Below are 24,561 nucleotides of genomic sequence, written 5' to 3'. Positions count from 1 at the left end.
GGCGATCAGTTCTTATCTATTCTGCATATAACGTTTACTTTTGGTCTCACTCTACTTCCCAGAAACTTAGTAGAAAGCAAAATATTAACCTCTGTGTGTGTCTCCACATCCATAGTCATTTTAGCTCCGAAACCTGTAGCGTTCTCCCTGAGCTGTAAGCTCAATGAGAGTAGGCGCCCTGATCTTTCTATTTTTCTTGTAAACTCTCTGCAGCTTGTGGTGACTATTCAATAACTATTAAATGAGAGTGTGATATTGCCTCATGTGTAAAAGGATTTAATATTTTACAGGCTGAGTTATTTTTCTTAATTATGCATACATTTGTGAATCTCTGATAACTGTGGTTATTGTTTTTATGTGCAGATGAGCAGGAGACTAAAGATGCAGCAGAAGAATGTAAAGAACCCTAATCAAGGACTTGCTGGGTGTGCTTTTAAGAAAGTTGGTAATTAAGTTAAATTACAGTTTTGATTGAATTATTTGAATTCAATGAATGCATTGTAGAGACTATTCTTTACTGATTTTGACATTTGGAGTCACTCTTTGTGGATTATATTTCCTTGACACTTTCAAGACTTGGAGTGTAATTGTTCAAGGGTTTTTGCTCATTAAAATTTCTGGGACCATTGTTTATAAATTTTTGCAATCTTACAATGTGAGGATTCATTATAAAAACTGACATTTTAATGTATACTTGTCAGGGTAAAACTTGTTGAAGTGCTGTGATTGTCCTGTATTCAATTTTGTATGTTTCGCCTCTACTGGGATTCAGACAGATCATGGTGGTCACTGGGAATTTTTGCTGTGGCCATGCTTTTCCTTCTTCCCACCTGTGTCATGCCTGTGAAATTGATACAACCTGCCATAAGATGAAATGAATTTGCTGCAACAAAGCAATGTCAGAAGAGCCTTTACTATCTTATTGGTGATGACACGTTTCTTAAGTAGGAGTTTGACTGAATTATTTGATATATTACTTTGTTAATAATAGTCAACAGTAGTTTCTTATTTTCTTTCAGAGTTTGGGCCTTTTAGATTGCATCAGATAAAAATGAGCTACTTAAAAGAAAGTCTGCAGTACTATTTTAAGAAAGATAGTTTAGTTACAAGTCAGTAACTTAGACTCAGGAGAAAGTGTTATGTTGACATTCCATAAGATGAGTTGGCATTAGAATTGGAAGTCCAGTTTATTTCTGAATCAATAAAATGAGCAGGCTATTGTGCTGCCTTTAATAAAATGTGGAGTAATGTATACATAACATTATTTTTGCTGGCACATGTTCATCCACTGATAGTGAATAACATTAATGATTGCTTATATGGAAGTTCCTTGACTTTTTAAAATGAGGAATTCTATAGCTGCTATTTTCAGAGGTATTGATAGGCAGTTTCTTTTTCCAGACACTATTTCAGTTTACTGTTGTTCATTTAAAATAGCAATTGTTCATGCTGATGTCAGTGTGCTGCATACAACTTATCTTGATGCCAAGAGTTTTGCTGTGGGATGGAAGCGTAAGTTAAAAGTCATGATTTTAGATTCTCAAAGGAATGAAATGAGGTGCACTCTGTGTTTCAGGGTTTGGGTGGGAAGAATCAGAGGGCAAAAGTGATATGGGTGAGAATTTGTTGTGGGACAGAGAGGGGCCAGTGCTGTCCGTCAGCCTTTCAGAGGAGTTCAGCTTTCTAAATCTATGCTTTTCTGGTATTTGATGTTTGTATGTATGAGAGAGAGAGAGAGCGAGAGAGAGAGAGAGAGAGAGACACCAGAGAGAGGAGGGAGGGAGGGGAGTGGAGGGAAGGGAGGAAGAAAGGGAGGGAAGGGGGAGAGAGAAAGAAACACAGAGTAAAATTATTTCTAGACTTGCACTGCAAAGGGCTTATGACTTCATAGTTTGCTTCTGCCGATGATATTTGGGACATAGTGAGCCTTTCTGTTATATAGGTAAGGGAGAAGAAAATAGAGTGTTTTAAGTAATGAATTCTGCCATAAAAGAAGTGAGACCATTCCATAGCATGTCAACGGAAGTAACTCTAACAAGGACTGGTAACTAAATCTGTAATATAATTCAACACGAAGCTTCTGGATTTTTTTTTTTTAAAGCCACCCTGATTTAGATAGAAAGCGTTCTTATTAAAAATAAATGTTTTTATTTTGGATTTCCCTTTAGGGCTTAGTGTTTGACCAGAACAAGGTGAAACCCCATCTCTACTAAAAATACAAAATTAGCCGGGTATGGTGGTGCGTGCCCGTCGTCCTAGCTGCTTGGCAGGCTGAGGCAGGAGAATTGCTTGAACCTGGGAGGCAGAGGTTGCAGTGAGCTGAGATTGTGCCACTGCACTCCAGCCTGGGTGACAGAGCGAGACTTTGTGTCAAAAATAAAAAGAAGAAAATTATAGAAGACAGAGAGGGCTAATTAATTTAAGGAATGAAATTGGAGGCTTTTCTACATGTGACTCTTTAGAAAAAAAACTACTGGCACCACCTTTATTGTACATTCCTGTAAGACCTAGAGTTTATTGCTCTTCAAGTTAGCTCTCCCACAACACATGACAATAAACTGTTGGAGGAGGAAAAAAGCTATCATCTTAATGACATAATTTTAATTTTTAACAAGTCCTTTATTTCAGTACAACCTGATTATTTGAAGGTCAGCCCTAGGGTGCAGCTGGAACATGCCTGAAAGAAAAGCTCCTCTTTCCAGTCGCTTTTTCTGTCTTATTTTGGTATTTTCAATCAGTTTTGCTTCACTGTCCAAGAATGAATTAGAATGATCTCCTAGCACTTCACACGTTGAACTCGTCTGAGAATGAATGATGCTATTTAATTCTTTGCCATTTCAAAGAATTATTTCCTTTATATCAGTTTTCCTAACTCCACAGCGATTATCAATACTTTCTAGTTCTTGCTTCTTCACCTTGGTACTATAAAATGATTTGGCAGTTTCCATTTATATGTGATCATTGCTACTCAGAAAGATGAATATTTATAGAAGGAGAGTGAAAAATCAACAAGGAAGATTTTCTCTCACCCAGCCAGTCCTTTCTAGTGTTTAACAGACCTCAAAGCCAGACCTTTAACCTACTCATAAAATGTCTTCTTTGATCTGTTTTCATTAAGACTAGAAATTAGTCAGTACTCCACATTCATGATGGGCCCATCCAAAAGTCAAGGTCTGCTTACTGGTACAGTTGGGCCTTTTCTTCACAAGATAATTTGTATTTAGACACACACGCATTTATGCAGTCCTTCCAGATTTTACATTTTTTAGTCATCTTTTCTGATTAAACTTATTATTCCTTCTTCAAAAGGTGGTAGCTGTAATGCTTGGCTCAACTTTGCAAGGACAGCTCCTCCCTTGTTCACATTTACTTCCGAAGTGTCTCCACAACATACAATCGTGTTGCCCACCCAGTGCTTCATTCCTGGGTCAGAAAATGTCACTGCAAGAGTTGCGTGTGCTTCAGTGTTTTTCCCTTTGTTTTCATACTGCACTTTGAAAAGGATTCAGTAACATCTAATGACATTAATATGAAATTTTATTCTTATGGGGCCCTTGACTTAGGGATAATTTCTCTTTTATATGTTTCTGATATGGCAGGCTAATGTATCATTTTGTTCTTTTATTCCACAAACCCAGCAAATTCTAAGCCTAGGCCTGAGCAACTCAGTCTTTCTAAGGCACATACGAACTGTGAATGTTGCTATGATTTACTGTAATTTTTTTGTATATGCTATATTGATTTATGAATGGTATTTACCTATATACCTCATGACATAAAGCCAGTAGAGAACAAATAAGCATGGATACAGTAAGTATAAATATAAATTTCCATATGATTTATTGTTGTTCCTTGTACATAAGAAACAGTAATATACAACTTACACTGCTTTAGAATGTAAAATGGATAAAAATGTGTACAAAAAAAGCACATTCCTAGAAAAAGGTATTGGCAAATAGTAAAAATAGGGGGAGGTCAAAAGCAAAAAAAAAAAAAAAAAAAAAAAAAAATCAAAAAAAAAGGGAAAAAACCAACAATTCTTCAATTCAGTGTGCAAACATTATATAAAAATAGAAATAGTAACGCTACAGGCAGTATTTCCTGATAAATTATTTAAATAGCATATCTACACAATCTGAGATCTCTATTCCAATGGCAATGAGAAAATAATTTATAAAAATAAAGCAATGGTATACAAGATGATAGAAAAAAAAAAAACACATAACTTTCAGAAATTGTATTTAACATTTCAATGCTATTTCCTTATTGGGAATACTTCTCTGCGGAGTTTTTATACTATGTACAACATTGACTTTTTAGGTACTACAGTAGCTTTAAGTTTGTTAGACACTTAAACTCTTTATGCTTGATCCAAAAATTCTTTACTCAGTCACACAACAAATGAGGTAATATTTGTATGTAAGTTTCACCTTTGTCATTTTTTTCTCTTTTGGAAAAATCAAAGAAAAAAGTGTATATGCTTTCCTTCTCCCTGGAAATAGGCACAAGGGATGGGGTAAAACAGGATTGAAGACCTCATGGCTTTCTTTGCAATTTAAAACATTTGCAAATGGATAACCACTAATTCCACTTGAAAAGATAAAACAAAGAAAAAAGAATCCCAGAACATCCACTCTGGGCACAAGGGGCAGAGCAGCTCATTAGGCTGATTTTCCTTGTGCTGTTCTTGCAAGAGATTTGCTGATAAATGTCAACTACTTGCTGTCAAACACTTTCCATATGAAGCCTAAATTCCAGGCAGAACAGAGTTAATAAATAATCTGTATTTACAATCTTACAGTCACGAAGACTCTCAACAAAGATGACATGGATAGTCTTTATGCTTCTTCCTGTTCCTTGAATAATCCTTCAGCCAGATCTTCCAGAATAAGTAAAAAATAAATATTTTACATCGTAAAGCATTTTAAAAAAAATCTACACTCCAAAAGAGAGAATTAGAAAACTCCATGATAATTCAGGAAAAAAGAGAAAAGGAATGTTTTAGTTAGGTTGACAATAATTTTGTGCCTTTGTAACCATTAAAATACAAGCGTGGCTGCCCCTCCTTTGGGAGGCAGCTGGTGCTTACTGAGATGGTAGATTTTCCTATTTTCCTGCTACATCTGCATAAGCTACATCCAGAATGAAACCACCAATTTCAATGTGACCAGGCAATGGCAGCCAGCACTGCCTTACACTGGTTTGATTCGGATTCCCTAATTCTGGCCACTGCAGGTGACAAGTAAGGGGTGGGGATCAGGGAGGAAGTCCAGAAGCCAGTCTTTCTCTCCCTTTCCTGCTTCTATTTAAGTGTCTATTTACATGGGTTAATCAGCTAACACCAGTCAGCATCATGAAATCCAGCAATAGTCTTTCAATCCCCTGAAAATGACTTAGTACCGAACATGTAACAGTTCCTCCATATTTTCTTCATACAATCGTCTCAGGTATGCGCCCTCCCCTTAGTGCTTTGGCCTCTGCTCCCCGTGTTCCTGAAGGAGGATGTCAGGGTGGTTTTGTTTGCTAAGTCTAGTGAGTCCTCCCTTCTCTGACATGCCTGAAAATGCTTTTGAGTCCACTGCTCAGAGGTGGCCTCACAATAGCACCCTGCTCTGTGACACAGGCAGAGTGGAATGGGCACCTTCCCAACGGAAGCAAGTAGATGCTTTTTCAAGAGGAAACCAAAGCAATTGTTTATATGCTTGGAAGATGTCTTATTCATTAGAGGCTGCACGCTGAGTCTGTTTTTGAAAACTGCATTTTCTTGAGGCAGGTCGCATGTTCTAGGAGTCCACACTGATGCAAGCAGAGAAAAAAAGGAAGGCAAGGAGAAGTGATCCTGGGGGTTTTCTCAAGCCCATAGTTCCAGAAGGTGCAATACCAGCATTGGTTTATCATCAGTCTTTCAATCAACAGTTTGATGATTAGGGATCTGTTAAAATAAACAAATATAAATAAATATACAAATGAAAACTAATTCATAAAAGCACAGACATCTTAGTATCAGTTAATAAGTTAAACCACATAGGAATAGCTCTACTTTTCTAATGACAAAAGCCTAATTTAAGATTGTTCAAGCATATTAGCATTTAATTTTATGAGCTGACATTGATGCTAGGTGACCAACATGGCATGAACCTTCCAGAACGTATATTATGCTTTCCAAGGCTTTCAATGGTAAAAGTTTAGGGAGTCTTATTTTAAAAATTCAGACTCAAAAATTACATTAATAATTTAGATTTTTTTTTGTGTGTGTAAAATCAACCATCTTTCTCTACTCTGATTGATCTTTTCAGTATCTGGCCTTGGCCCAGTAAATATATATTAAGTGCTTATTTTGTGGTAGAGCCAGTGTTGGACTTAGCAAGCTTAAGTAATCACTGAGTAAAAAAGAATGAAGGAAAAAAAAAGCTAAGTTTAATAGTAAACATTAATTTAACATGCCAAAATGAAAGCAACATTCCTCTCCCTTCTTTATATACAGGGAAAAGTTGGGAATTCTAACTTGTGCTCTGATGGCATGAATAAAACACCAAGCAGTAAGATATATAAATACATAATTGTAAAGAACAGTATTATTAATGAAGTCCAAATTGTATAGGAGCTTTTCTGCAGCCTACCTTTGCACTGTGTATGAGCAGCACAGAAACTGCTAAGCAAACTAATATTGTAACTAAGGACTCAGGAACTCATAAGCCACAGTGCCTAGGCATTATTCCATTTTTGTCCTTGTGTCCTCACAAGCAAAACAGAAATAACCCTGTCTCCAAAACAGTCTTTACATTGGACTCCCCCATAACTGTCATCCTTGGTATTAGTCTGCAATAGAGATGTCCAGTGCACATTCATGGTGATGTTGCTCTTACCTCTACATTCGTATTTCAGGTCGGAGAAGAACACCATTTCTTGAGAGAAGACAAACAACCCTAGTCTACCACCAGCATAGGTTTTATCATAGATGGGTCCTGAGTCAGCCATGATTTTCTTCCCTTCATACATCACCACTCTGCAGGGAAAAAAAGTCTTGTTTAGTGACAATGCTATTTCATACTTTTTGTCTTTTTGTCCATTAGTGTGACTTTAAGTGAAATTGAATCAGTACGATCATACCTAATGAAACCCGTCTTTGGCCTGTGGCTGAGACGCCATCTGTAGGCGGTGAAATCTTTCCAGCCTATGTGACGAGGGTCATGCCACAGGGTGCGCACCTGAAGGAAAAGGAAAAGGAAAGGTTGAAACACAGCTCCTTCAGGTAAAGATTTCTGTTTCATTCCATCAGAAACAACGCTTGAAAGGTACCGAGCTGATCTAAGTTAGAGGGCTGCAATGGGGAATTGTTCCAAGCCCTCTCACATTTGTTGTGTGCCACTGAGCGCACACATAAAGCAGACAGAGAGGAGGGAAGGAGGTTTTTGTTTGAAAAGGCTGAAGGCACCTTAGGATCTGCGGGGCAATTCTTGGTCAAGCTCCCTTTTCAACACTGTTATGTTTTCACAAAGCAGAGCTCAGTGCTGCAGCTGGTGATGCTGGGAACTTTCTAAGACTCCCTGGTTGGAGTCTTGGTCAAAGCACAGTGTCCCCATCGCTAGTCAGGCACCCATCAGCTCTCTCTCTGCTGTAGGGCTTTGCTTCTTACCTGGCCAGGGGTGTTTCCTGTGTGCCACAGGGCATTCCGCAGGTGCTCGCCAGGCCCCGTGGTGGAGTTCACAACTTTCACAGAAAGGCCTGAGTATCCCTGAGCCCTCGTGGGGTTGGTGTCCCAGTAGGACTGGGTGACTTGCTTCCACATCACAACATAGAAGCGGCTGCTGGACTGGTAGCCAAAGACAAATCCAGCATAGTCATCGTCCCTTTCGGTGTTGATGAAGAAGGTGCCACTGAAGTCCACAGCATTAAACTCGTCATAACCTGGAAGATGAGCCCAGAGCCAGGTTAAAACCTGCAGCCTTCAGAAGGTTCTCCATCATGTTCCCAGACATCCTCAGCACCCGCAGGGATAGGTACAACTGCCAGGTTTTCTATTTGTTTTTCCCCATGTATGCATCAGCCTCTTGATCTAAGAACTCACTACTCACCTACAGCGAGTCCAGGGTCACAGTTGACAGTCTGGACGAGTTCTTTGCCCTGATGGCGTACAACCCAGTTAGGGTCATTTTGGGATGTCCCTTTGGGATCCAGAGGAATCATCTGGAATCGGCGGAAATCGGTCTCACTGATGTCAACATTCTCAGGACAGATGTCATCAATGTCTGGCACATTGTCATGGTCAAAATCATCTTTGCAAGCATCACCTCGACCATCACCTGAGGTCGAAAAAGCAAGAGTTCAGCAAAATTCTGAGGTGCTATTATTGTTACTGGTGTCAGAAATGTCACTATCTTGTCTAAGTTGGCATTTGGTCCCTTCATCCTCTCAAATGCTTTGAGCCTTGTTTTCATTTCCTCAATCTACACAGCCGTGCCAGCAGTCCCTCTCTTAGAAATGGCTCCCCTGACTCACCGTCAGAGTCCTTCTGGTCGGGATTGGGCACGAGTCTGCAGTTGTCCCTGTCATCAGGAATGCCATCGTTGTCATCATCGTGGTCACAGGCATCTCCCTTGCCATCTTTGTCATGGTCAGCCTGGTTGGCATTGGGCACATAGGGACAGTTGTCCAGATTGTTCTGGTGGCCATCTTCATCAATATCCTGATTGTTGTCACAGGTATCTCCAATGCGGTCTGAGTCAGAGTCCAGCTGAAAGAGGGATGTAAATGGAGGGTAAATTGCATTATAAACCATTCATGTTAAAGATAACTTATGCCCCCACCACAGGGAAAATTCTTCATTGTTTGATATAGCCAGTGGGGTTTCATGTCTATTTATATACTCCTGCAGAAAGATAGCAATAGTAGCCATTACATTTTAAACGTTTTTTTCCTTTTTCCTTGTTTTCTTACAAAAACCTGAGAAGGGATAATTTAAAAATGTTTTAAATATAAAACTTTCTAAATAAAATCAAATAGAATTATTTAATTTTTAAAGATGAAACGAAATGTTAACTGTTAAATGTTTAATGTTAAATGAAATTCTCTGGATACTTCAACAGAGAATTTCCTTAGAAGGTTTCAGTTGTAAAACTGTTGACATGTCAATTTCTCTAAGTCCTGAAAAGATGGCAAAAGATGGTCTCTGCGTTGTATACTGTCTGGGTAGCGTGAATGACAGGGATAAATTACTTTGGGTTTTTCTTTTAGGCATTTGATTTTATACACCTAGTATCTATAAGGATTGTCACCTGTAGGCTCAGGTAAAGTCAAACTCTAAATTTTTCCAAAATAGTTTTTCTCAGAGTATTTTATTCAGTATGCATGGGATGCTTAGGGACTGTTTATATACACACTGGAATTCTTCTTGCCAGTATTTATGGTCTTTGCTTATAAGATTTTTACATCATGCTTGAATTTTGTTGTAAAATTTATTTTTATCTGAGGAATCAAAAACTCATCCAGTGAGGTTACATGATATTGAAATTTAATTTATGGTAAGTTTCAAACTCAAAATAAATGATTATCAATGCCATCTGATCAGCAAAGCTAACCCAGATCATTCAAGCTTTTGATGGCCCCAGAGCCATTCATCCTATTGTTTTATGTTTGACAAGACTTCACAGGAACAAATCTTAGGAGGGAGAAGCTGGATTTCCTCATTTCTTTAATCTTATAAAAATTTACCATTAAAAAAAGCTGGTTTCTAAGCTTCCAGAACAATTCATTTTAGGGGGAAAAAAGCCTTAAATTTTATCCTTAGAAAATGATGGGCAGTTACACAAGAAAGAAATACTTTCAGACAGAGAGCCTGTTCTGTGTAATGTTGATGTGTAGCACTCCTTAGCATAGGTAAAGAATGTTCGTAATGCCAGAAACTTTTGAAGAATGACAAAGAAATGGGGTTTCTCCAAGTTTTGGACATATCCTTAGTTTGATGATTTTCTTAGAGCTAGATTACATCATTAGCCATGAACATGGTTATTTTGCTTGTGCACATTTATTTTTCCATCTCTTAGTATTATATATGATTAATATTATTGTACAGTTGTCAGTCACAAATCCCTACTTTGTATAATTTATCTTAACAATGGTAGACCATGCAGAGCAAGTCCAGTAGCCCTTCTTACAGAAGGTAAGGCTGAAGTTACGAGATCTTCATGCTAAAGATCTGTGAGACTCTGTGCAAGGAGCTCACATCAGGCAAATTATTTACATGAACATATTCCACTTGGCTATGAGAACCCAGGGAGCCACGGTCATGACAATGTTTGAACTTCGTTAAGCTCATTTTTCAAAGGCCATGAAAGGACTATTCCAACAGTTTACTGAAAGACTCTGAAAGGAGTCCACCTACCTGATCTGGATTGTGTTCCAAGGGGCAGTTGTCACACTGATCTCCAACCCCATCCATGTCAGTGTCTCTCTGGTCCACATTGTAGACGTACTGGCAGTTGTCCCGTTCATTGAGGATACCTGAAGAGAACAAGGGACAAATAAGAGCTGGGCTCTCCAGCCTTGGATATGTCCACCAAAGTGCATACTAATAGCCAGGACTAGACAGAAGTAAGTTTGGAAAGCGGTGTCATGTCCCTGTCTCCCGCGGGCCCACTGATCAGGCAGCACCTTACCGTCCCCGTCAATGTCTGCAGCACAGGCGTCTCCTTCCCCATTGCTGTCTGTGTCTGCCTGATCTGGGTTGTGGTTGTAGGGACAGTTGTCACAGCGGTCTCCCACATCATCTCTGTCATAGTCATACTGAGCTGGGTTGTAATGGAATGGACAGTTGTCCTGCAAAGAGAAGAAATGGAGCACTTAACAGTGTTGTCCCTGAAAAGAGCTCAAGCCTCAAACCATGTGCATAATATGTCTAAAGCTGCGAAAATCAGCAATAATTACTTTCTACTTTGTGGATAGGCTAATTGAGTACTCAGTGTAAAATCATCACTACAGAAGTTAAAAGGACATAGTTAAAAAATGGATCCCCATTTTAGGTTAGAAGTTAGTGAGATGTAGAATATAATCCCATCATCTCAGTTCGTAGTGTGCCCAAAGTCAATTTTACTGTCATTTCGATGTGACATTTGAAATGAATCTAGGGAACAAAGTGACATTTGTTTATGCATTATAATTTCTCAAGTGCAGAGAAAAACAGTTCTGATGCAAAACAAAACCCTCATTTAAAAATTTTCTTGGCAACATCTACATCCTTAAACTACTGGAACACAATGAATAATTTCTAATTATCCTGTGTATTGATTTGGTATATTTTTTGCTATAGCCATGTAATTTCCTTGAATCCTGAAGTGCTTCAGGCTGTTGCTGAATTAAAAAGATGAAAACGGGATGGAAAACTGTTTTTACCCTGTCATCTGGAATTTTATCATTGTCATCGTCATCATCACAGGCATCACCAATTCCATCCTTGTCATAGTCTTCCTGGCCTGAGTTGGGGAGGTTGGGGCAATTATCCTAGGAAAGAGAAGACATATATCACTGCTTCAGTTGCCTTCCTCATGCTCAGCTCATGCACGAGGAGTGTACCTGGAATTCCAAATAGAAAAAGAACAGAATTCGGCTCAGTAACAGCATATGTTTTTTTATGGGAAGACAAGAAAGTAAAACTTTTCTTGGGGGATATACATACAGAATTTGTGTAAATGCTCTAGGCTTTATAGATGTTGTGAACACAAGTCATGTTTTGCTGGTGTTTGGATAGAGTACTGAACTTTGTTTTGGACAGAAGAGTTGACTGTGGAACACAGGTGCCCAAAAGAGCCTGTTCATGTTTTTGGCACCAAGTGGTATTAATTTTCATAGGAATTAGTGCCCCTCTACCTTTGGGAGATTTAATCTTTTAGTTTCATGTCCAGACTTTAAGTATTTAAAATTCCTTAGCCTGTGTTTTGATAAGGTGATGGGCCCTCTTTCCGGAGGCACACAAGGGACCTGGCTGTACCTTTTTGCAGTGGTAAGTCGCATTGGCCACGCACACCAGGTCCTCATTGGGCCAGCCATCCAGGTCTGTGTCCTCCCCGCAGATGATGCCATTGCCAGCGTAGCCGGGCTTGCACTCGCAGCGGTACATGGGGTCGCTGTAGTGGCCCAGGTAGTTGCACTTGGCGTTCTTGTTGCAGTCGTGGGTTCCATCCGTGCAGGGGTTACGGGGCTTGCACACCTAAGGGCACACCATCCTGCTGTTACCCAGAGCTTTCGAGGATCCCCAGATTTCATGGAAACAACAGTCCAGATCCCTGTCATCTCTGAGCAGACAGAGGCTCCATTTGGAAGAGTGTGGGTAATTACCTCTGTTCCTCCCCATTCTCCCTGAGGCTGTAGGCAAACTTTGCTTTATGTTTCTTTTTCTTGAATTTGCTCAGCACCTAGGCGTTTACAAGTCCATCTGCTCACAACTTATTCCAGAGCAGCATTTTTAAATATGGTAGACTATTTTTCCCCTGCAGGACTTACCATGGATTTTCTAGTCACATTTCTAAAACTAGACCATACATTCATCTCCTCGCCCTTTTTTTTGTGTGTGTGAATGGTATGAAATTACATTCCTCCCTCTCCTAGTTGTTTTGGTCAAGGACAGCTCTCCTCTCCTCTGGTTTACTTGTCTAGTTGACTGTACCTGTTTGTTGGCTGTGGCATATTCGACGCCCTGGCCAAAGGGCTGTGAGCCGGTGAAGCGCGGGGGGCAGGGCAGGCAGTTGTAGCCGGGGTCCGTATTCTTACACCTGTGCTCTCCGTTGTGGTTGAAGCAGGCATCAGGCACTTCTTTGCACTATGGAGGAAATAAGAGCGTGCTTCGTGTTCGGAAGTCACTGCCATAAGGAAGCGACTGCACAGGTTAGCTGCTTTCCTAGATCCAGAAACTCGGAGTGCATCAGTTCCTTACCTCATCAACATCTGTGCACTGGATGCCATTTCCACTGTAACCAGGGGGACAAGCACCACATTTCCAGCTGCCATCAGGGTAGCTAGTACACTTCACACCGGCAAAGCAGGGATTGGACAGGCATCCATCTGAGACAAGGAGAGAGAGACAGGCACAGTAAATGGTTAGTCTAAGCTGCCGTACTGCCATGCTGAGCACTTAACACAGTGTAAGATATTATAGGGTATGGGGAACTGATAACTTGTTGGGATTATGTTGTCCATCTGCATCTTAGAATCAGATCACTCAGGACTAACCAAGCTGGAATCTCCTCGAATGCTGACTGCAGCATTCAGTAAAATAGCAAAGCTCCTAGGTCCTTTCATCCTGGGCTGCGTGGCTCACCAATTGGACAGTCCTGCTTGTTGCAGATCTGGTTTTCTGTCATGTCACCAATGCAGTCCTTGCCTCCAAACTGGGGTGTGGGGTTGTTGCAGAGCCGGCTACGTTTCTGTACCCCTCCTCCACAGGTGACAGAACAGATGTCCCATGGTGACCAAGGACCCCAGCCTCCATTGACTGGAAGAAAATGAACCACAGGCAACAATTAAGATCAACTTTCAAATCCCTCCCTTGTCATAGGCTCTCCTAAGCGCGTTCAAGAAACCTCTGCTCCTCTGACACACGGAAAGAATGCTGGGGAAGGGGGTGAGTTTGTTTTTCATTAAAAGAAGTTGCTGAGCATGCAGGACTTCGCTTCTGTTTGTTTCTCTAGTAGGTAACCTTCCTGCTCTATGACCCACTGAACTGCAGGCTGCAGATGCCAGGCAACCAGCTGGGCGGAGCTGCTGCCCATGCTCAACCTTGCAGCTGAGCTCACACTTACTGGGGCAGGCGTCTTTCTTGCAGGCTTTGGTCTCCCGTGCTTCGCCTTCGCAGGGTTTCCCGTTCATCTGGGGGCTGGGAGAGTTGCAGAGCCGGATCCTTGTGATCACACCGTCACCACAAGTCACAGAACAAGATGACCATGGGGACCAGTGGCTCCAGCCACCATCCTGTTTAACTAAAGTACAAAGTTGATGGTCACAAATGGTTTTGGCTTAGAGATAACCAAACAGAATCCCTCATCAGGAGCACACACGTTATTTCCAGGAAATGGTCAATGGCAACTAAACCCAGTGTACGGCAGAAATTGGCTCCTGGCCACAGGCCCAAATGTCAACATGGAACGTTTTCTACCAGAGAACGGAGAAGTGAGCTGTTTTTATGGGTTGCTGTTAATATCCTAACATTTACAGGGTGCTTACCATGAACCAAACTCAATGTTAACTGCTTTACATGCAGTAGCTAAAGAAAATGCTCAAGATAAACTTATCAAGAACTATTATTATCTCCAAGTTGCAAATGAGGAAACAGCCTCAGAGAGGGTAAGCTGTGCTCAGGTGTGCACAGCGAAGCAGTGGGATCGGGATCCAGAGATCCTAGAACCCGTGTTCTTAATGTCCATGCTGTGGAGCTGCCCTCGGTGATGACACCAAGGACAGGTCAGTTCTCCATGTCCCTAAGAGGCCAAGATGCTCACATCTCTTGTCGCACTCCTGAATGTGGCAGGTGCGTGTCTGGACCGAGGAGCCCTCACATCGGTTGTTGAGGCTATCACAGGAGCGGCCGCGCTGCTGAATTCCGTTGCCACAGCTCGTAGAACAGGAGGTCCACTCAGACCATGGAGACCAGCCATCGTCCGCAGAGTCGCTGGCTGCAGGGGAAACAGAGGTTCATCAGGTACATGATGGTTAGGACAAGCTGTTCTTCAGAGGGCTCTGTTCAGGGCCCTCCACTTGCCAGAGGGTGAAAAGCAATACATTTCTTTCTTTTTGGCTTTACTGAGGTGTCACTGACAAAGACAATAGACATTTAAGGTGTATAATATGTTGTTTTGATACACACATATATTGTGATTACCACTGTCAAGCTAGTTAACACACCTCCATCATCTTACAGTTACTTTGTTTTGATGACTTAAGATCTACTCTCTTAGCAAATTTTAAGCGTACAATCCACTATTATTAACTACGGTCACCGTGCTGTACATGGACTCTCTAGAACACGATATGAGCCGGCACAAAGTTGCAGTTATACAGGATGAAAAGCAACATACTTCTTAGGCCAGCGGCCGAGGGATTTACCCCAGGTCATGATGTGTACAGCAGTGGGGTAATCGGATGCTCTGCCTGGCTCAGTACAGCTGAGCCTTCCCACAGTGTATGCTCTCCTAGTCATTGCTTTTCCTTTCTCCTCTCAGCAATGCAAATGAGTTTTCCTCTACTGACTTAAGATATCTGGGTAGGCATTTCCAGTCTCAGCCTTCCAGGAATGCGTGAGTCTGAGGAAGCTTATAGGAGCCGTTTCTGTCAGGGGAGCCATACACCATGTGTTTGACAGATGAGTTTGAAGGCAGCCGAGCTGTTGTTGGCTCTGGCTCCAACTCGGCCATGAGTTAGTCAGTTTGTTGTTCCTCTCACCCAAGCATTTGGGGCCTTCTCTGCACATACGGTCATAAGAGGACAGCATGTTTGTTTACCATCTGCCCAGGCACCACGGCTACAATCACATCTAGCTGTATCCCACAGAAGACAAAGGACTTATTTTCTTTGGACATTAGTTGTAAGTTTTCTTAGTAATCCCTGATTCAAGTTCAGAACTTTGCTACCTCCAGCTAGCTTTGTTCCTTTTAACGTACATCTCAAGTGAATGCGGAACAGAAAATAGATGTAAAAACGATCATTACAGTGCCAGGATCGCGAATATGATCCCTGGATGGAACTGGTTGTTCTGAGCTGTGACAAGGGGGTGTGTGTGTGTGTGTGTCTGTGTGTGTACGTGAAGGGCACGTGTTGTTTTTCTGTTTTCTTCCTCATCTCAGTTGTGATGAATCACTTTTATAACTTGGACCTGCTACATTAAATATTGTCTCAGCAAAGTCATTAATTTTACTGGTAACAAAAGCCAGGGATAAGGTGCCATGGAACAATACCATGCCTTATTTCTTTTGGTGCTCTGGAGCTCAAATTGCTGTTACTCTCTCAGGCCCTCTTATCCCTACAGATAAAAGGGGCAGAACTTCCAGGCCCCATCAGGCCAGCTCACACAATAAGCCTGTCAGTATCTCTGGTGAGCAGATTTTTCTTAACTCTGTGCCACTACGGTCAAATTCTAAAAGCAGTCAACTTAGAGCGGTTGCTGCCACGTCTTCATCTCTTTTCCTCAAAGCAAAAAATCGGAAGGAATGAGCTATACCAAGATCTTCACTGCCATTACTGCAATCCAGATGGGGTAATTATGATGTACTGATAATGGAGTTTTGGGCTGTGTACAGCAGATAAGCTGTCAGTTAAGCAGCTGCTGCAGCCAGAAACTGAATGAAAGCATGGCGGAGATGGGGGTGGGGCTCCAGTGTTGTGCTCGGCTCTCTAGGATGTATGTAGAACTGATCTAGTCACTGAAGAATAGTTACGCCATTTGAGGAACTTACGCCAACAGCGAGGACAGCATTCTCCATCGGGAACTGTGGCATTGGAGCAGGGCATGATGGGACAGGACACCTTTTTGCAGATGGTAACTGAGTTCTGCAGGGCAAGAGAGTGAGAGGGGAACAGGCTGCTGAGCATGTTGCGTTCAGAAGTCTACATCCTGTAACATTTCCTTTACAAGCCAAAACGTGGTCAGGGCTGTCAATGCTCTAGTGGAACGATTTTCATAGAAGATCTGTCTGTCATATTTGCAACCACCACTATTGTAGAGACAGTTCTAGGGCTAGTTGACGTGTCACTCCATTGCTTGGAAAGTTCTTTTTAATTGCTACTTAGTCAAGGGTGGCAGTTACAGTACGAAGAATGTATAGCAGAGGAACCAACCAACATCATGGGCCAAATCTATGTGTGAAATCAAACTCAGGAAATTCAGCCAGGACTTTTACATTTTTATATTATGTGTTTGCGGGGAGGAAGGAAGATCTACAAGCATTTCTTTTTTTCTCATCTATAGATCTGTGACCTGTCTCTATATTGGGAAAGAATGGGAATTTAATGAAGTTGGTTCCCAAAGCCAGTCATCTGTGATTTGTATTTAAGCAAATTCAAATGCTTTGCTATTAATAGATAAGCCAGGTGAACCTCCAAACTCACTGGCCACTGGCATGGGGGAATGCTAGAGTGAATAACACACAACTGGCAGTGCCATCTGAGCCAAGTAGACAGTAACATCCTAACAGTGTCAGGCTAAGTGATTTGAAAAGCAATTGCTACTCTACCAAGATAACCTATGCCAAAACTGAATATAAATCGGGGTTGGGGAAAAAAAAAAGAATGTTCCAACCAGGTTTTATTTACTTGACATTCAACACTTAGTCTTTGAACTAAGGTAGGTAAATTATTCAGATGTCTTAGTAGATTCATTGTCTTAGATACTTAGCCTGGGGTGTAATTAATACTTTGATAAACCATCTGAGAGTTTAAAGAATAATTTATAGATGCCATAATTGCATCTTAAAGAAAAAGAAAAAAACACTTTGGTATCAGGCCATGGAACATAAAAAGAATCTCTGTGGCGATGTGGGTATTTCCCCAAAGATGCAGGTTCAAACAAAAGCTGTCGACTCTTATTCTGGTTGGTGAAGACTACTTACCTGACAGCGACACTCGGTGCAGCTATCAACAGTCCATTCCTCGTTATTTCTGTACTGAACTCCGTTGTGATAGCACAGGGGAGGCCGCCTCAGCTCATTGGCCAACTCTTTGTTCTCTTCAGTCTAAATGGGAGAGAATATCATTAGTGTCCACCCTCATTTTCAGTCATTTGGGGCCATCTGTGATAAACCTGCCAGGGTTCATGCTAACGGGCTGGGTGCAGAGGCCACTGACCACTTTGCGGATGCTGTCCTGCAGCGTGGTCACAATGGTGCGCAGGCCCCTGAGTTCCAGGACCATGCTGGACAGCTCATCACAGGAGATGCCGCAGATGGCTTGCAGGTCCTTTGTCTTGTGGCCAATGTAGTTAGTGCGGATGGCAGGGCTGGAACCATTCACCACGTTGTTGTCAAGGGTGAGGAGGACACTGGTAGCTGGCAACAAACAAAACGAAAACTTCAAAGAGAGACTCTTACCAACCAGCCTCTTGAGCTGTTAGTGGTAGAAGACATTTCATTTGCTGTGAAGGATGCACGTAGAGGGGTGGCGTGTATGCGCACATGTGTGTATACATGGGTGTGTGTATGATACCCCTTGAGGTCACTTTTGTATGCCTCTTAATGATTTTACTGGGGGTAATTTATGTACAGCCACTATTGCTAAATTCCTCAGCTTGTTTTTGGTGGAATTTCCCCCCGATTTCCCTATGTGCTCTAAAAATAGAGGGGTACTCACAGCTGGAGCAGCCTTTGTTCCTGAGGATGTCTTCTGGTGTGGTTCCAAAGACAAACCTCACATTCTGCAGCACCCCCTGTGGGCAGAGGATACACATTACTTGTAGAAAGCTGAGGGGGGTGGGGATGGGGTTGGGAAGGACTGTCTCTATGCTAGGAAAAGCATACAATAGATGTTCTAAAAGCTTCAAAGAGCTGTCTGAAGATCACTATGTCAAAATAACACAGCAACATAAATTGCCAAAAACTTCAAAATCTTAATTGTGACTTCTGCCAAGTCTTGAGTATTTTACAAAGAATTCAGTTATCAGCCTACTTGGGTACACAGGAAATGGAATCTGATCCTAAGCCCAGAGGATATAATGACAGTTTCCAGTGTCAAAGAGTTAAATGTGGGAGTTCAAAGCCACCCTTGCAAAGATCTAGAAGTTAAGGCGCAGATGAAGCTGTAACAGCAACAACTAACTGCTATTTTAACCTTCTATGTGAGACCAGCTGCGAACCCATGAGGAATCCAATAGCAAAGTGGTACTGATTCTGCCCATAGAAAGTATCCATTTCAAACAACATTAAAATTGGGGGCATGCATTTGAAATAAGCTATTTTCTTAAGAGCCTAGGGAGTATCTAAGGCTTGAACAGGCTGATTGCTAAAGGAAAACCATTTCTTGTTTCCTTGAGTAGTTTTCACAGTGTGCTTCCCAGACTACCAGCATCAGCATCACCTGGTACTTGTTAGAGTTGCCGTTTTACAGAATCCCAAACTCTGGGGCTGGGGTGCCGCGGCGGGAGCTTTCACAAGCCCTCCAGGTGATGCTCATGCTGCCTAAAATCTGAGAACTGCTGCTTTAGTTCACAGACAGGATTTCCTGTAGCCCTCCTGGCAGGTCACCTGTCTAGCAGGTGATCCCACGGAGCAGGGCTCAGAGAAGAAGCCTCACCTGGAAATTGTCATTGACGCCCCCCTTTGCGATGCGGAGTCTGGCGATGCTGGCCAGGTCTCTGGTGAAGACGCTTTGGATGGGGACGTCCAGCTCGGCATTCTCCATCTTTTCACAGTCGATGTACAGCTGGGCCCTGTCTTCCTGCACAAACAGGGTGATGCTCTTCCACTGGCCGGTTGCCAGGAGAGCTTCTTCCACAGACACCACGTGCTGCTTTCCTTGGACGGTCAGGCTGAGGTCCAGGGTGCCCGCCTTGCCGTTGGACACCACGCTGAAGACCTGGCCAGAGTGGTCTTTCCGCTCCAGGGCCAGCAGCGTGCCCCGGGTCTTCTTCATCTGCCTCAGGGAGGCCAGAAGGAGGAAACCCTTCTCGGCCCGCACAGCATCCACCAGGTCTTGGAACTTGTCATCAGGCACAGGGGGGATCAGGTTGGCATCCTCGATGCGGAAAGCTGGGCTGGAAGGGTCAGGACCCTTCACCAGTCGGCGCCCAGACCCCTTGCGGGCAGCCCCGGTGAGTTCAAAGATGTCAAACACGCTGTTGTCTCCCCCAGACTCTGTTAGGCAGGAGAGAACACATGGTGAGCTTTGGAGGCTGGGACCAGCGGTAGGGGGCTGAGTCCTTAGGGGTGGAGACAAAGGGCTGGGGTGAAAACTCCTGGCAGCCACTGAAAGAGCTGAATAAACACCAGGATCAGAGTGAAGCTGCGTCCTGATGTCCAGTCAGGCTCAAGAGCAAAGGAGCTGGGAGAGGACAGCATGTGAAGGGGCACACCTGGGGTAGCCAGCCCCTCTTCTTCGTCCCTCCTTCCCCTAAAGGTGCCACACAAACTCACCTGGAATGCGGTTGGTGCCACACACATGCAACAGGAACAGGACGCCTAGTCCCCAGGCCAGCCCCATGGTGGAGCTGTTGGTGCCCAGCAGGGATCCTACAGCAGGAAGCACAAGAGCCCAAGGTCAGAGATCAGTTAGGCAGGGAGGGTGGGCAGAAACCGGGCTGGGCATGGGGACAGGGCCGGGACCATCCCTCTTTGACCCCGCGTTTGCTGAAATGAAGGACAACAGGATTACTTTCTAGAGAGCATGAGAGAGAGAGAGTGAGAGAGAGAGGGAAAGAGAGACGTGGAGGGAAAAGATGCTGGTTTTAAAGTGTGGGGGGCGCAAGACCAACAATTTGGGGGCTTTTGGGAAGTCGAAGGTGAACAAGATCAGGAGTGTAGTTTGGAGTTGCAGGGAGGGCACGGGGAAGTACAGACTCTTCCCTGGAGTGCTGATACAAAGGCTTAAGGAGGACTTCAGAGAGTAAAGAAATCTTGGGGTGTCCTGATCAGTTGGTTTGTGAACCCCAAGGCTGGAGAGGATGGCTCTGGAGCCTTGTCCCGAAGAGTCCTCCAGCGGCCGAGAGGGGCGGGCTGGGGCAGGAGAGCGGGGAGAGTGTAGGTTCCGGGGTCCACCAGAGGGACTGAAGCCTCAGCGCTCCAGGTGGATGTCCCCGGCAGCTTTGGTCCTCGGCGGCCGCCGGGGGCGACTTACCTGTGTGGACCGGAGCGCGGCGGCCGGGAGCGGTGGAGAGGGCGGCGAGGGCTGGAGGGACGCGGGGACCGCCTGTGCGTCCGAAGTAGAGGTTGCGCCGGGAGAGAGGCAGGAGCCCTGAACTCGCAGGCCAGCTCGGGCGCAGTGGCTGGCAAGGCGGAGGAGCAGCGCGCTTTTAAAGGGGCGCTCGCATTCCTGGGGATTCCTCCGGCCAATGGGCGGCGGCCGGGCAGGAAGCGGGAGGGGGGCCAGTCTGGGCTCCTCTCTCCGCCCCCCGCTGCCTGGCGCGCAACTTTCCAGCTAGAAAGTGAAGGGGGCGGGGGTCGGGGCTTGGGAGCACTGGAACTTCTCAGAAAAGTCGGTGCCCGCCCACGCAGCCTTGGCGCGCACGGGCTAGGCGCTAGCGCTCTTGCGCCACGCGGGCTCGGGGTGATCAGCGAGCATCCCGAGCAGGGACTGGGCTGGGGCGACCACCCAGGAGGGCCCGCGGGGTGGGGCAGGGGCTTTCGGGCGAGCCGGTCTCCCGGAATGCCTGGGTGATAGCTGAAAGGTGAACACTAGAGACTGGGCCCAATTTGTAAAAAGAAAAATGGGCCGACGGGGCGCAGGGGACCCCAAGAGAGCCATTCGTTAAAATAGCTGCCCCTCGGGCCCTCGCTGACCTTCTTCCACCGTCCCGGTGGGGTGAGGACACGCGTCCCCCTAGCGCCTGTCCTGAGTTGGCCCCACGCCCGCCCCCGCGGGAGGTGAGCGCGGCGTCGGCGGGGCCGGCGGGTTGTTGCGCGGCGCTCGCCTTCGCTGCCTTCGGGCGCTTTCCTGCGGCTGCCGGGGGCCCACAGAGGCGCCTCTCCCGCTGCCGCGGCGCTCCCTCGGCCGGCCGCTTGGGGGCGGTGTGCGTATTCTCATCAAGGGGCCCGGGGAGGACAGCTGCTTTCTACTCGAATTTTAAGGAACCTTACTCGTATCCAGTTTCCTCAAGCCAAATTGAAATTGTGTCTTGAAAAACAGTTTTTGTGCCCACTCGTGCCTCTTAACGTGACTCCTGTTTGGAGAATTTGCAGAACCATCTGGCTCCAGAGTCTTCAACTATTTACAGAACAGACCCATAGAGTAATAAATTACTCTCTGCCTATTATTGTATTTCCCTCTTTCCTCCCTAAACGTTCTTTTCATTTTTCGGCTCCTGAAACCGAGGTGTGGGTTACATTTCTGTGGGTGCACGCCTTGCCATGAGTGCCGCTGCCTAGTGCTTCTGTCATTGAAGTCTGGTCTCCAAGCCACTGTCCCAAGCCAGCATGACTCCAGCTGCCTGGAATTCCATTCATGTCTTCGGGATGGGACGTCAGCAGCCTCGCTCCCTGTGCCGTGGTCCAGCGCTATCGGGCTGGCTCCGGGGCCAGGGCATAGGTAGAAGCTTGACCAAATAAGGATCTCAGCACAGCCAGGGGAAACCCCTGGGGTTCACCTCCCATCTTAGCAGTTAAACCTGGCAGAACTCCCGACTGCTGCAAACAGCCAAGGGTTTACATTCATCAAAGAGCAATTTCGCTTTTCTTGCGTGGGAGTGTTGTATGACAAGATGGTGTGTGTGTGTGTGTGTGTGTGTGTGTGTGTGTGTATTACGGAAAGAGTGTTTGCTAATTACTCAACATGCATATCAAGAGCCTTTAAAAGATGACCGGTATGTTGCTAAGGCACATGTTTGTTTGTTGGATTTTAGATGTTGGGAGGCCGTAAGAAAAGTTTCTGTTGGTTGATGAGTAAAATTGGATTCTTGTCCCGCAAATCATAGGTAATGATTCATCCAAGCAGATCTAAAGATTCTGGAGTTGGCACCCATCCCTCTCTCTCCCCTTCCTTCTCCTTCTACAGCATTCACCTTGCTCTTTGAAAAGTGATTGGGTTTTTTTTCTTCTTTCCACTTGCTCCATGATATTGGACAGAGACAGTTCTTGGAGGGATGGGCAGCTGATGGCTTTGGGTTCCTCTGGCCCACTTGATCATTGTGTACAGATCAGATGAGGGCTTGAGGGCTGCAAGAGGCCCACAAAAGCAGGATGCATCTTGTATGAAAAGATTATCTCCCCTAGGCTTAGCTGTGCTGAGAGAGTAGAAGCCAGCACTCACTGCCCCTTCAGGATTCATGCTGCCATGGCCATGGCTGAGGGGTTGGAGGAATGCCTCTGGAGATTTCTTGGAACTTGGCTTCTTTCAACAAAACAAGGAAAACAGTTTCCAAACTTCATCATGCTTTACCAATAAGACCTATATGGTGGCAGGAAAGAGCTCTCTTATTAGAGAAAGCTGACAGGTATAGGAGCTGCTTATCTCAAACACAAAGCCCTTTGTCTTTTCATGATACTCCAGTTGTTCTGGGTGGAAAGGAAAGGTCATAGAAGAGGGGGTGTCTGTGCACCTTAACAGGAATTCACCCAAATTCTTGCCAGCCAACATGTGCGGCAAATATTCCCCAGAAACCTCATATACCTCTGTGCAGCTTTGAGAGAAGCAGGGATGGGAAAAGGGAAAAGAAAACCTATCCCCTTTAATGTGAGGGCAATAGTCCGTTTTGAGTGTATCTCTACAAACTGGAGGCACTGTGATTTTAAGGCAATCAATTAACATGGGCTGAAGTGATGGACCTTTCAGGGAGCTGGTCCAGTTCTCTTTTTTGCCAAGTTGTCATCCTTGAGGATTACTGAAAATTGTAAGGCATATGGCATTTCACCGTAGGATTTCCTTTTTCTAGGTTTCTCTAATTGGAGGTGGGATTGACCTAAATACATTGCCAGTAAATATGAGGAAAGGACTGTCAGTTACAGCTAGTTTTAAAATTGCATGTAATTAAGGAGAGCAACATAATTGAGAAAAAAATATTTCGTTTATTTAGCAAAGACCAGCAAGGTGGGCTGTGATTTTTGTGTAGGAATTTTTTAAGCATTGCCAGTTTTCAGTAGTGGAACATTTCTTACAAGTGCGAAGCAACCAAAAATCATTGTATTCTAGAATAGTCTAAAATCATAGCATCTTCAAATTGAAGGCATCATAAATTCATTTCCCTCTGAATATGTTCCCTAGATCATGGTTCTAAGTTGCTTTACTGTAACTGCGTCAGAGGTCAGAGCCCGAGGGAAGTTACAACAGCTTTTTCTTGTCCTTCAGTCAAACACCAATTCAAGCTCTCCCTTCTCCATGAGGTGTTTTCCATCTGCTTTATGCTATGTGGTTTCTTCTTTCTGTAAAGTTTTAAAGCATACATTATCTCTATCATATAACTTATCACCTCACACTCCTTATTATTTAGTTTTTAAAAATCAGCTTTTATCTTTTTACTTGTAACGAGCAGATTTTTTTTTTCTTTTTTTCTTTTTTTTTTTTTTTTTTGTGATGGAGTCTTGCTCTGTCTCCCAGGCTGGAGTGCAGTGGTGCAATCTCAGCTCACTGCAACCTCTGCCTCCTGGGTTCAAGCGATTTTCCTGCCTCAGCCTCCTGAGTAGCTGGGATTACAGGCATGTGCCACCACTCCCAGCTAGTTTTTGTATTTTTTTAGTAGAGATGGAGTTTCGCCATGTTGGCCAGGCTGGTCTCAAACTCATGACCTCAGGTGATCCACCCTCCTTGGCTTCCCAAATTGCTGAGATTACAGGTGTGAGCCACCACGCCTGGGCAAGGACTAGATTTGAAGTGCCCAAAGCCTTGGGCTTTGGAAGAGAGAGTTCTTATGTTTAAATTTCCAAATCTCTTTAGGTACAAGTCAAT

At 44.1% G+C, this 24,561-nt stretch overlaps 2 protein-coding genes across 7 annotated transcripts in view; one reads left to right on the top strand and one right to left on the bottom strand.

The window, feature by feature from the left end:
* Positions 1–1,259, top strand: part of FSIP1 (fibrous sheath interacting protein 1) — a 190,190-nt gene extending 188,931 nt beyond the window's left edge. Inside the window, exons 12-13 of one of the 2 annotated variants that reach the window (XM_025390806.1) lie at positions 364–445; positions 1,020–1,040. In XM_025390806.1, coding sequence (XP_025246591.1) covers positions 364–410 — 47 coding nt within the window. In that variant the 3' untranslated portion in view covers positions 411–445; positions 1,020–1,040. Of the gene's footprint in view, positions 1–363 lie in introns of both variants that reach the window. The other variant, XM_025390805.1, reaches the window with a different exon arrangement.
* A 1,778-nt stretch (positions 1,260–3,037) lies between these two features.
* THBS1 (thrombospondin 1) lies at positions 3,038–21,094 on the bottom strand. Of its 5 annotated transcripts, none has more exons than XM_025390803.1 (22): positions 20,803–21,094; positions 20,103–20,315; positions 19,264–19,823; positions 18,325–18,400; positions 17,824–18,023; positions 17,589–17,711; positions 16,437–16,530; positions 14,487–14,660; positions 13,791–13,967; positions 13,310–13,483; positions 12,926–13,053; positions 12,659–12,811; positions 11,984–12,202; positions 11,389–11,496; positions 10,656–10,815; positions 10,382–10,500; positions 8,500–8,734; positions 8,076–8,303; positions 7,637–7,908; positions 7,111–7,208; positions 6,867–7,006; positions 3,038–5,932 (listed from the first exon to the last, which is right to left on the bottom strand). In XM_025390803.1, exons 2-22 carry the CDS (start codon positions 20,167–20,169, stop codon positions 5,925–5,927), a joined length of 3,513 nt encoding a protein of 1,170 aa, XP_025246588.1. In that variant the 5' UTR covers positions 20,170–20,315; positions 20,803–21,094; the 3' UTR covers positions 3,038–5,924. The 5 variants fall into 5 exon arrangements, 3 of the variants coding, with proteins under 3 accessions (XP_025246588.1, XP_025246587.1, XP_025246589.1); XM_025390802.1 differs by having other exon boundaries at positions 20,103–20,198; XR_003120258.1 differs by lacking the exon at positions 3,038–5,932 and having other exon boundaries at positions 6,928–7,006; positions 12,654–12,811; positions 20,103–20,198.
* Between the last annotated feature and the right edge of the window lie 3,467 nt (positions 21,095–24,561).

This window comes from Theropithecus gelada, chromosome 7a, assembly GCF_003255815.1.
Source record: "Theropithecus gelada isolate Dixy chromosome 7a, Tgel_1.0, whole genome shotgun sequence".
Taxonomy (NCBI): Eukaryota; Metazoa; Chordata; class Mammalia; order Primates; family Cercopithecidae; genus Theropithecus; species Theropithecus gelada.
Note: the sequence above shows the minus strand (reverse complement) of the source record. Positions and strands in the feature narration are given on the sequence as shown.